The sequence below is a fragment of the Dipodomys ordii genome, unplaced genomic scaffold (genome assembly GCF_000151885.1).
Source record: "Dipodomys ordii isolate 6190 unplaced genomic scaffold, Dord_2.0 Scaffold74, whole genome shotgun sequence".
In the NCBI taxonomy this organism is placed as follows: Eukaryota; Metazoa; Chordata; class Mammalia; order Rodentia; family Heteromyidae; genus Dipodomys; species Dipodomys ordii.
In genome coordinates this window covers 4774292-4786793 of record NW_012267290.1, presented here as the reverse complement: position 1 = coordinate 4786793, position 12502 = coordinate 4774292, and the positions used below count along the sequence as shown (strand labels likewise).

The window sequence follows — 12502 nt, the reverse complement described above, 5'->3', positions numbered from 1 at the left end:
CAGACATAGACACACACTGACACACACATGCACACATACAGACATAGACACATGCTGCCACACGCATCTGCACACATACAGACATAGACACACACCGCCACATGCATCTGCACACATACAGACATAGACACACACCGCCACATGCATCTGCACACATACAGACATGTGCACACTCTGCACCCCTACTGTGTTCCCTCTGGCCCCGGTCCCAGTCACCCGCAGCCCCCTGTGCTTTCCCTGGGACCCCTGCTGAGACGTTCCCCCTCAGCCAGGAGCGAGTGCCCGGAACAGCTGCGGTGCACAGCGCCGGGCCCTCATCTTGCTGCTGGAATCTGAACACGATCTGTAGAACCGTGTGCACAGACAGCATGGGGGACACCGGTCCATGTTCCCACTGTGAGCAGGAGCCTCCTCAGCAGACCTTCTTTTTAGAATGAAGTCATTTCTTCTTCTTTGCTGTATGTGTGTGTGCATATGTGTGCGTGTGTGCGCCCACAAGTGCTTGTCCTGTGGCTCGAACTCAGGGCCGGGTGCTGTCCCTGAGCGTCTTTGCTCACAGCAAGGGCTCTAACACTTGATCCACAGCTCCACTTCTGGCTTTTCACAGGAGTCTCACAGACTTTTCCTGCCCAGGCTGGCTTTGAACCATGATCCTCAGATCTCAGCCTCCTGAGTAGCCAGGATGATAGGCGTGAGCCACCTGTGTCCAGATTTCAATTTTGCTTTAAATATAGTTAAACTCAGAGAAATGAATCCTCTCATATACCAGATGTGACTGGCAATAAACAGTTAAGAAACATAAAATAAGAAGCGGCTTGCCCGTTTGGGGAGGGAGAAGGAGGCAACGCTGCTGAACAGACCCGAGCTGTCAGGACAGTGCCGTGGAGGACTCTGTGGGCGCCACACAGCACAGCGCAGCTCAGACCAGGCCACGCACACCAACCTCCCCGGCAGCCTCTCCACAGCCACTGGCTGGCGTGCTGGAAAAACGCAGTTCAGCGCATCTCCTGACTGCGGCTGTGTGATTCACTGGACGATGTGAGGGCCCCTCTCAGTTCTCCGCAGGGATGGAAGCAGCCGAGCTGCTGACCAGCCTGATCTAATACGCTCACCACCCTCTGTGCTGGGCTGGAAGAGGGCCACGAGGGCTCTGTACCCCCTGCAGTCCCGCGCCAGCACCCCAGCCCTCCTCTAGATGGTTTCTCCTTTCCTGCCCTTTCTCTTCCCTTCCTTTCTTGTCATGGCATTTAAGATGCATATGCAGCCCTCAAAATACTTCAAAAGTGTTCCCGCAAAGGCTCACCGGTTCCCCACACAGTCAGAAGGACCAGGCCTGTGGAGGTGTCGGTGCTGCCTGGGTCCCACCCACCTGGGGACCACACATGTGTCTCTTGGGTGTGAGGAGCCGGGAAAGAAGTTAGAGGATTTCCTGGGCCTGATTTGCCTTTGTTTTGGTGGAATGAAATGGGAAATGAGGAACGAGGCAGTTGGAAACGTTGCTTTCACTTTGGACAAGCAAACGCACACAAGCTGCAGGAGACTGGCCAAGGATGGCGTCTGTCATCCAGGGACTCCCCGGTGCTGCGGCTCATCATGGCTGAGCTGCAGAGCTGAGGGACAGCGCCCCGGCCCAGAGTTCAAGCCCCACAACCAGCCAAAAAAACAAACAAACCCATACACATATATACACTGGGTAGTGTCTGGGAATGGGTTAAGATGTCCCCACAAAGAACTATGAGGAACAACTGTGGTGCTCATAATGAGAATTATTATTTCACTTTCTATATCTGAAATTCTATATGTACAAGTCGTTTAGGTGCGTTAGGAGAATTTCTCTAGGAAATACTTTAAATGTCTGAAATTTATTTTAGATTGGATCAGTAAATCTGAGGCTCTGAGTTCCCCTCTCAGAGGTGTGCTAATTCCCACTGCGGCACAACCCCACGAAACGCTGGCCTCCCGGAGCGTGGAAGAGGCGACGCCAGGTTCTCTCAGGGCCGCTCCTCCGCTCCCTGGAATCCCTCCGACCTGCCCTGCTGGCTCCTTCTGACACACACAGTCCTGCCCTCTCAGACAAGGTCAGGGTGAGGTTTTCCTGAGACAGGAGGGGTCCCCGGGGAGGGCAGTCAGCGGGCCATGGGGGCGGCGTGGGGTTATGGGAACTACGCTGATGCCCATCACTGGTGCTCCCAGAAAACAGGTGCAAGTGTGTTCTCCACCGTGGAGATGCCAGGCCAGGGCACACGCAGCCTTGCTGAGGTCAGCCTCAGGGGTAGAGACCAAACCCAGGCTAAAGCACCACCACTAGCCAGCTCCCCAGGAGAGGGGCAGTGCCGGAGAAGCCTGGAATCCACCGGGTTACCCACAGAGCCCGGGGGCCCTGGAATCCACCGGGTTACCCACAGAGCCCGGGGGCCCTGGAATCCACCAAGTGACCCACAATGCCCTGGGCAGCTGCTCCCTCCATCAGACCTGCTCCACTTCGGGCCTGTCCCCCAGCTACGGCACTGGGTCATTTGCGACAAAGTCGCCCAGAGGTTCCTCACCACCAGATGTGGCTGGCTTCTTCCTGGTAAATGGCTGGTTGGTTTGTTTTCTAAGCCTTCATTTGGAAACGTGAAGTGGTGCCTCAAGGCAGGTCCTTTGTGCAGAACTGCTTTGCAGATCAGTGCTGAAGTGGAGAACTATGCCTGTGGTTAAAACTTATGATTTTTTCCTTACATATAGTTTAATTCCTCAGAAAGGCTACCTCACAGGTCTCCAAAATAAACATCCGGATGAGGGCAACGGGAAGGCGGGTTGGGGAGGGAAGGGAGGACGGGGAGGACGAATGAAGTCATGAAATTCAATGCATAGCCTTCCAAATTAAAAGAAGAAAAGCGGAGGAAAGGGGAGGGGTTGGGAGGGATGGAGGATGAAAGGGGCGCACTGCCCTGCACCCATAAGCTGATTTGCTGAACTACTTAAGGATAACTTTTAAAATCCTTTAAAAATTCCTGTGTGTACTTTTTGTGCTTTACTTTCCTGTTTGCATACAATTTGTGGAAAGACTCAGGACAGAGGTCTTAGGAGATGCAGAGATTATGAGCTTACCTAGCCAGCCCACTACCCCGAATAAACCAGAAACAATCGCATCACCTCGTGAAAATGCAAAGCTACGCTAGAGACCGGCGTGTGGACCGCCAGCCAGCGCAGAGCCGTGGCTGAAGCTCCCCTCCAGGCACCGACCTTCACAACGGCGATGATGCCGGTTCAGTCTTCACCACTCTCTAATACCATCTGCTCGCCTGTAATTTTGAGCAACGGTACTAAACCTTGTCAGGTCATTCTGAGAGTTGTATGAAGTAGCGTGAGTAAAGGGTTATATGATCATCCCACAGGACACTCAAGAAACATTGATGTCCTGCTGTGACATGGGTTAAAGATGACTAGGACTGAATAATAAAGATGGGCATAAAAGAAAATACAAACATAATGCAGCAGAGTGAAGAGGCGAGGTGCTAAAATGTCATCAGAATGAAAGTAACACATACAAGGCAGGCTCGGGGATAAGACCTGCAGACGTGGCAGACACCGCGTCTCTTCCTGCCCTGACACCGCGTCTCACGGGGCTTCAGCAAGGACAGCTACCCGAAGGAATGGTTGTTCTTCGCTATTTCAGAAATTCCAAGTGAGTGACAACCAAGGTGTTTCAGAGCCCCAGCCATCCTCGAAGCTTCACTTTGGTTTATTACACTGTTTTGCATTGTGTGTGTGTGTGTATTTAAGAACAAACAAATTTCTTCTTAGGCTGAACTTGCACGTTAAAAACTGAATAGTAAGTGGTCAAGGTGACTTTGGTGAGTAGAAGGGTAAACAAGACAGAGGAAGTTACCGCTGTGAGCCACCTCACAGAGCTTTTCCTGCTAACCCCACACCGGTGGGAAACGTCTAATCTCCATCCATCCACCCAGGACTTTCCCCAAATCCTTAGGAAGACAGGAGGCTGGGTTTTCTCTGTTTCCGCTCTCCAAGCCCACTTGTCTTTGATTCCTCTGGTGGTTACACCGCAGGATTCCTTTTCCCCTCTGACCTGGGACTTGGCCAGGAGGCTCCCAGGAGGCTGGAGTGGCCCCCCCCAAATCTGACTCCTGGACGGCCCTGGGCCTGAACTGCAGCTCCTCGCAGGGTTCCCTAGCTGTGCCAGGTCCTGGTGCTAACCTCGGCATCACAAAGCCCAGAAGTGGGAGGCTGAGAAGGGCCGTGACATGTCCTCACATCCAGTCACAACGCGGAGCCCCGTCCCAGCTCTGAAATCCTGCAGACAGCAATGGGAGGGACCCCCACCCACCCGCCAGGTCCTCTCCTGGAATCCTGCAGGAAAGCCCTGCTCCACGGCAGGGAACGACCCTACGCCCTTCCCTTTCTCCTTCCTTGGTTGAAGCGTCTGACAGGCTCGACCTGTAGAGAAATCCTGCCACACAAACACCGTCCATTTTCTCCATGTGTCAGAGCCCATCTCCTCATGAGCACGGAACGCTGGGGAATGGATGGCAGAACCAGGCAGTGGAGCAACAGTGACACCGACTGAGAACGAGTCCCAAGCCAGCCCTGCAGCCCGACTCTCCAGCAAACGTGCAGCTTGAGACCAGCTCCAAGAGCCTTCAGAGGAGCCCAGAGCCATGATCGTGTGCGGAGGCACAAATGCCAGACACTCCAGCTGTGCCCATCCTAGACATTCCCCTCCACTGAGGGGACAGGAGCTGCCGGGGACACGCGGCAGAGAGACCATGGCCACACGCGAGGGCTGTGTGTGTGTGTGTGTGTGTGTGTGTGTGTGTCTATGGGCATATGTGTGTATATCTGTGTATGTGTCTACGTGTGTGTGTGTCTGTGTATATCTGTGTACGTCTGTGTGTGTGTGTCTATGGGCATATGTGTGTATATCTGTGTTTGTGTCTGTGTGTGTCTATGTGTGTGTGTCTGTGTGTATATCTGTGTGTCTATGGGTATATGTGTGTATATCTGTGTATGTGTCTGTGTGTGTCTATGTGTGTGTGTCTGTGTGTATCTGTGTGCATATCTGTGTATGTCTGTATGTGTGTGTCTATGGGTATATGTGTGTATATCTGTGTATGTGTCTGTGTGTGTCTATGTGTGTGTGTCTGTGTGTATATCTGTGTGTCTATGGGTATATGTGTGTATATCTGTGTATGTGTCTGTGTGTGTCTGTGTGTGTGTGTCTCTGTGTATCTGTGTGCATAACTGTGTATGTCTGTATGTGTGTGTCTATGGGTATATGTGTATATATCTGTGTGTGTGTCAGTGTGTATCTGTGTGCATAACTGTGTATGTCTGTATGTGTGTGTCTATGGGTATATGTGTATATATCTCTGTGTGTGTCTATGTGTGTGTGTCTCTGTGTATCTGTGTGCATCACTGTGTATGTCTGTATGTGTGTGTCTATGGGTATATGTGTATATATCTCTGTGTGTGTGTGTGTCTATGTGTCTATATGTGTGTGTCTGTGTGTATATCTGTGTGTCTATGGGTATATGTGTGTATATCTGTGTATGTGTCTGTGTGTGTCTATGTGTGTGTGTCTGTGTGTATCTGTGTGCATATCTGTGTACGTCTGTATGTGTGTGTCTATGGGTATATGTGTGTATATCTGTGTATGTGTCTGTGTGTGTCTATGTGTGTGTGTGTGTGTATCTGTGTGCATCACTGTGTATGTCTGTATGTGTGTGTCTATGGGTATATGTGTATATATCTCTGTGTGTCTCTGTGTATCTGTGTGCATCACTGTGTATGTCTGTATGTGTGTGTCTATGGGTATATGTGTGTATATCTGTGTATGTGTCTGTGTGTGTCTATGTGTGTGTGTCTCTGTGTATCTGTGTGCATCACTGTGTATGTCTGTATGTGTGTGTCTATGGGTATATGTGTATATCTCTGTGTGTGTGTGTGTGTGTGTATCTGTGTGCATCACTGTGTATGTCTGTGTGTGTGTGTCTATGGGTATATGTGTATATATCTGTGTATGTGTCTGTGTGTGTCTATGTGTCTATGTGTGTGTGTCTGTGTGTATATCTGTGTGTCTATGGGTATATGTGTGTATATCTGTGTGTGTGTGTGTGTGTATCTGTACCTGGAGGGCTGCATCTGGCTCCGCTCTTCCTCTCAGAGCTCTTAGACACAAGCTTAAGGCAACCACAACCAGAGCCCAATGAGCCACCAAAGCTCAGCCCGCTGCTGTACAATATGACACCAAAGCTCAGCCCACCTGAGCAAGCTTTACCAGCACAGGAATTCACATTTGAATACACCGACATACAGGACGCCTGTGGCTCTTCAGGGGTGGTGTGGTCCTTACCTTGGTAAGCAAGCTTGAACCCCTGCCGGTTTTGCGAGTGGTCGCTGTAGAAGCGGATGAGGGTCTCATGTGTGGTACTCAGCAAGGCGAGCGGCAGGTCCGAGCCGCTGAACTGCCCGATCATGGGGCTGGTGTGGTAAGGCCCGTTCTGAATCTCCAGGTAGTCGTGGTTAGCTTCCGTGGAGAAATTCAGAAACTGAATGTGTACACCTGTGAGTGAAAACCATGGAAGACAACTGAAATTGCACCTTGAAATCTGTAAAGGCAAGGCTCATCTTAACGGCTCCAACTGTGCCCGCGACACAGGACGGACACGCCGGAGGAGGGGGGCGGCTCCGGCTCCCTCGGGACCCCCGCTCCAGGTCCTCCCACACCGTGGGCAGCTCTGGCCCTGCTCCACAGAGACGAGCAGCGTGGTGATTGGTACACAAAACAAGACACAACAAAACCCATTTTTTCCAGTTGCTGCCAAGCTGATGCTCTCAAAGGGCAAGGCTGGGATTCTGGGACACAAGTTCATCACAGCTTTGTCAGGGTTGGAAAAAAACAAAGCTCCAAACGTTAGCTCTTAACTGGATGGTCACACGGTTGCATTCATTCAGCAAGTGACCATTTTCAATTGTACTGGGCATGGAGAATGAGCCAAAAATGTTTGTAAGAAACCAAAGGCTCAAAATTCAAGCCGGGAGCCTGTGCGGCTCCACAGACGGCAGCTAGTCCCGGCCACTGAGCCCTGTGTGCTCAGGCTGCTGGGTGCCTTGGCAAATTAGAAGGTCAGAAGCAAGGTGGTGTGGGGTTGTGACATTAGGAAATGCAAATGCCCCATCTCAACAGTCTTAATTTGTTTGAAAATTCAATAAAAAACTCCAAAGACATGAGTCTCATAAACCATTGCATTCTGACTGGGTAGTCAAACCTAAACTGAGAATGCTGATGTCTGCCTTAAGAATTTTGCCTCTGTGTTGTTTTTCTCCTCCTGTGGTGCTACAGATGAAATCCAGGCTCCGCATCGGAGCTTTGTTTAATTCTTTTCCAGCAAACATACACACACGTCCTCAGTTGGGAAAATCAGAGGTAATGCCCACAGTGCGAGGCTCTCTACTTGTAACCATAGAGAAACTTTCAGGTGCACACATCTTCCCCCATATCGGGGGACAGGAGACCCCGATGAGTCAGACAGCAGTGCGACAGAGGGAAAGGTAAAGGAGCAGTGTGGGAAGGAAAATGTTCGCAAGTGTGACGGAGCTTATGGCTTAGAAGGAAGTCAGTTTCCTGAGTGAGGGAGGAAACTGTCAGCATCTGACTCACCAAGGCTTTACTTTCTTTGGTTTGGCAAGAAAATAAGCTAGACAAGAGCTCACAGCCTCCATCTGAAGTTCAAATCACCCCACTTTTTCTTAGAGAAAAGTGATTTGCATTAATATTTGCTCAGCTTAGCTCAAAAGAGCAAGGATTAAAGAAAGTAGAATCCGGCAAACTTCAAAAGCGATTGAATAGAACCTAAACCTCACCACGTCTGCCGAAGCTGGGAACTGCTTCTAGGATGGGAGCGACAGCCCAGCTGTACCGCCAGGGTCTGGTGGGTGACCCCGAGTCCCGAGCTGTGGCACAGCGCCAGCACAAAACAGCCTGTCCGCTGGAAGGGAAGCGTCAAATGGGGCTCTTTATTCAGCAGAGAGCTGTCCATATGTTTTGAATCTCAGCAGATTTTACTTTTCTGGTCAGAAGAAACTGAGAAGCAGGAAGATATAAGAAGGAAGAAGAAGTGGGAAGGGGCCAGGGTCGTCTTTGTCTCTCAGTGCTGAACTCTCTGGACACACCACGGGTAGGGGATGGGCCAGTACCCAGCACCCAGCACACTTGTGTGTGTGCATGTGTGTGTGCGTGCATGTGTGCGTGCGTGCATGTGTGATTACGTCTGTGCAGAGAAACCAAGTCTGTGCAGCCTGCAAAGTTCCTTTGACAGCTCTCACGGCGGCCCTAGTAGGTTGCCGGACTGAGGAAGCTGCTGGAATCTGCATCCCTACCCCCAGCACAGGACAGCTGGACATCCTACCCCCAGCACAGGGCAGCTGGACATGGGGCGGGGGGGCAGGGAAGACGCGAATGGGCTGAGAGGAGCTCACTGCAGACATGTGCAGCCAGACTCAGGGGCACCGTGCCGAGACGTCGTTTGAATGACAACAGCAGATCAAGGGGCAAGCCAGGGAAGATGGACCATTTCTCAGAAACAGAGGGCATTTTACTCGTGTGGAATTAGACATGAAATGGAAAGGGAATTACGAGGGTACAATATTGTGAGAAAAATTACCATTTTAAGTAGGATAAAGCATCCAGCTACCTATCAAACCACACTGACGGCCTATCAGGAAACAGAATGGAGCCCAGCTTAAAGCAAATCTGGCTTAACGCAAACTCTGTCTAATTTTCCTCACACTGTGTCGAGTTTGAATCCCAGGGTCCAAATGAGCATGCCCTACTTACCCTTCCATTACCTCCCCAAGTATTTTAAACCTCTGCGGTCACAACACCACGTCCATCTAAAAGAGGCCTCTCTGGTGAAATGTGCTGGCGTGCTTTCTTCTGGCCACAGTTATATATCAGAAATCAAGTGCCAACAAAGAGTCTCTGCATGGGGGATTTGGGGTTCATCTTTGACAAGCTTTGAACAGTAATGGACCATGACTTCATAGCTGGAGCCGCCTTTCTGGATGAAGACAGTATGAAGAGCGACTTCTCTGCCCACATTCTAGGTGTGGCAGGCAATGCTCTGAAGTGTGTTGTGTGGCTTCTCCATGGAGCCAGATGTCCTGAGTGATAAGAGGTTAAGATGGCGTCTTGTGCAACACTAGTGGTTTATTCACGATAAAAAAGATAGTGGAGCAGGAAAAAAAACCTCTGTGGCATCTCTACCGTGTCTGTGAATGTTTTAAAGAGAACACAGGCAGAAACGGTCTATAGGTTCCAGCTCGCCAAAGCATCCACAAACCATCACCCCCCCTCTGTGGGAAGGCAGGAGAGTCCCCTCAGTTCGGAGGGGAGCGCGGGTGGATGATGACGCTCCAGCCGGGGCCTGAGCCGGGCGTGGAGGCCTCGGGACGGGCCCGGCCGCCCCGAGGGAGGGAGCAAGGCTCTCTGACGCCTGGGTCACTTGCACAAACTGATGCCGCAGTGGCTGACGGAGCTGCTACACACCAACAACCCCCGTGCCCGGCAGGCCTGCGTGTCCTACACACGGCTCCCGAGCTCCACACTGTGCACCGAGGCAGGCTGGGGAGCACCGGGATGAATCACCGAGCTCCACACTGTGCACCGAGGCAGGCTGGAGAGCACTGGGGTGAATCACCGTGCTCCTCACTGTGCACCGAGGCAGGCTGGAGAGCACCGAGGCAGGCTGGGGAGCACCGAGGCAGGCTGGGGAGCACCGAGGCAGGCTGGAGAGCACTGGGGTGAATCACCAAGCTCCTCACTGTGCACTGAGGCAGGCTAGAGAGCACCGAGGCAGGCTGGAGAGCACCGGGATGAATCACCGAGCTCCACACTGTGCACCGAGGCAGGCTGGAGAGCACCGGGATGAATCACCGTGCTCCTCACTCACGCCTGCTTGAGGCAGCCGTGGGCCGGCCACAGGCAGGAGACGGGTCTGTGTGTTGGGGTGGGTTCGTCAACAGATCTGCTGACTACACATGTGGTTTTCACTTGTGGGCGGGAAGTTTCAAACCAACCAATAAAATCATCCATGAGCCAGCTAGCTGCCGGTGGCTCACGCCTGTCAACCTAGCTGCTCAGAAGTCTGAGCTCTGAGGATTACAGTTCAAAGTCAGCCCAGGCAGGAAAGTCTGTGAGACTCTTATCTTCAATTAACACTAGAAAACGGGAAGTGGCGCTGTGGCTAAAGTGGTAGAGTGCAAGCCCTGAGCAAAAGAGCTGAGGGACAGCACCCAGGCCCTGAGTTCAAACCCCACAACTGACAGAAAAGAAAAATATCAGCCATGAACAGCGAGTACAGGGAACATTCTTGCCAAGAAAAAGCCACCGTCTTCAGTGCTGCTCAGGGTGACCGGAAAGCCGCAGCATTTCACAAGCCACAGTCAAAGAACCTGGAGCGCCTGTCGCCTGCCAGACCCACTGGGAGGAACCTCAGTGAAGGGAACATCTTCGCGGCTACTTTCAAGTTCTAATGTATCCTACTGTTTGATACTCCAGAACATTCCATCTCCACTCCCAATTAGCCAACGTCCTGTGATCGCGATGCTCTTACCTCACACCGGTTTATCTTAAACAAGGGATATCTGAAAGGAGCTATGCATGCATTTCTCATCTTATTTAGATTCGAAGTGTTCTATCCTACACCGGAGCCATGCGTCCCCCATTGACTGACTCTGGTACCCAGGAACTGAAGGCGCTTCACGAAAAGACAGAAATCTTTGCCTCATTAGCCAGGAACAGGGGGCGAGAACATCCACCCGTGGCCAGAGGTGACTGAAACTCCGCTCTGGGCCTTCCCTGTTGTACCATGTCATGACGCAACACGTCACATCTCTGAAGATACTTTCTAATTTATAAATCCATAATCAGTACAATATGCAACCACAAGCTGATACAATACCATTATTTCAAATATAGATGGTTTTACTGAATTCAAAATGCATCACAACTTGCACATAACCTGGTTTTGTCCCAAAAGAAACAAGAACCATTCCTGAGTTCTAGAGGTAGGCTGGAGGCAGGATTGTGGACAAGGAGGTTGATAATTGGATTAGCGACGCCAAATTGTGCACTTCCTGGGCCTACTCTATCATCATCCAGCTAATTTAATTTGAAAAGAGTTGCATGGCTGATTGGTTTTCTAAATACCTTCCCATCCTTCAAGTTGCTCTGCCAAAGCTTTATCAAAGTCTGCAATCCACTTTCGATGGAAGAGACAGCATGCCACCCAGACACGGCTCGCTCCTAACTCAGGGTCATTCTCTGCCTGACAGAAATGACAAGGCGGGACTTGTAAATACACTCACGTCTCACTCACCGTAGCCCGCAGGCAGGGATATCCTCCAGGTGCAGTCCAGGTTGTTGGGGTACGCTCCGGGAAAGCCGGGGCTCAGGATCACTCCACCCAGCTTGGTCAGCGTCCCCCCGCAGGTGGCTGTGAAACAGACAAAGGCTGTTGGGGTCCGGCATTCCCTTAGGATTCACGTTCCAGCGCCCTGTTTCCCCACGGTCCAGAAGAGCCAGCGGGCCGAGTGAGCTGCAGCTGGCCTTCATGACCCTCGGCTCAGCCACCCAGTGCCCTTCATTCCCCTTGGCCTGAGAACCGGCCATTTTCCTCCATTTGTCCTGAGCTGGTCAGGCATCAAGGTGGCCTCAGTGTATCTCTATTGAAGGTGGTACAGATTACTCCACACCATGAATTAACTGAGCCTGGTATGGGGCCAAGACAAGTGCACCCATCACTGACCCCGAAAGGCTGGGCAATACCCCATCACTGCACCCCAGACCCCGAAAGTCTGGTTACCCCATCACTGCACCCCAGACCCCAAAAGGCTGGGCATTACCCCATCACTGCACCCCAGACCCTGAAAGGCTGGTTACCCCATCACTGCACCCCAGACCCTGAAAGGCTGGTTACCCCATCACTACACCCCAGACCCCGAAAGGATGGGCATTACCCCATCACTGCACCCCAGACTCCGAAAGGCTGGGCATTACCCCATCACTGCACCCCAGACCCCGAAAGGCTGGGCATTACCCCATCACTGCACCCCAGACCCCGAAAGGCTGGGCATTACCCCATCACTGCACCCCAGACCCCGAAAGGATGGGCATTACCCCATCACTGCACCCCAGACCCCGAAAGGCTGGGCATTACCCCATCACTGCACCCCAGACACTGAAAGGCTGGGCATTACCCCATCACTGCACCCCAGACCCCGAAAGGATGGGCATTACCCCATCACTGCACCCCAGACACTGAAAGGCTGGGCATTACCCCATCACTGCACCCCAGACCCTGAAAGGCTAGCACCACAGCCCCTGAAAACGCCCACCTGGAAAATCAGGAAACCAAGCCTGAAGTGATGAGGAAATGAGCCTAGAGTCCTGCCCAGCCATCCCTATTCCACCCGGCCCAGTGCCCACCAGCAGCCTGTG

The 12502-nt window shown here is 52.0% G+C and overlaps 1 protein-coding gene across 1 annotated transcript in view; it reads right to left on the bottom strand.

Annotated features, from left to right (window-relative positions):
• Positions 1 to 12502, bottom strand: part of LOC105991563 (CUB and sushi domain-containing protein 1-like) — an 871556-nt gene that overhangs the window by 89004 nt on the left and 770050 nt on the right. Inside the window, exons 40-41 of the mRNA XM_013024215.1 lie at positions 11382 to 11498; positions 6356 to 6565 (exon numbers count right to left, since the gene is read on the bottom strand). Coding sequence (XP_012879669.1) covers positions 6356 to 6565; positions 11382 to 11498 — 327 coding nt within the window. The remainder of the gene's footprint in view (positions 1 to 6355; positions 6566 to 11381; positions 11499 to 12502) is intronic.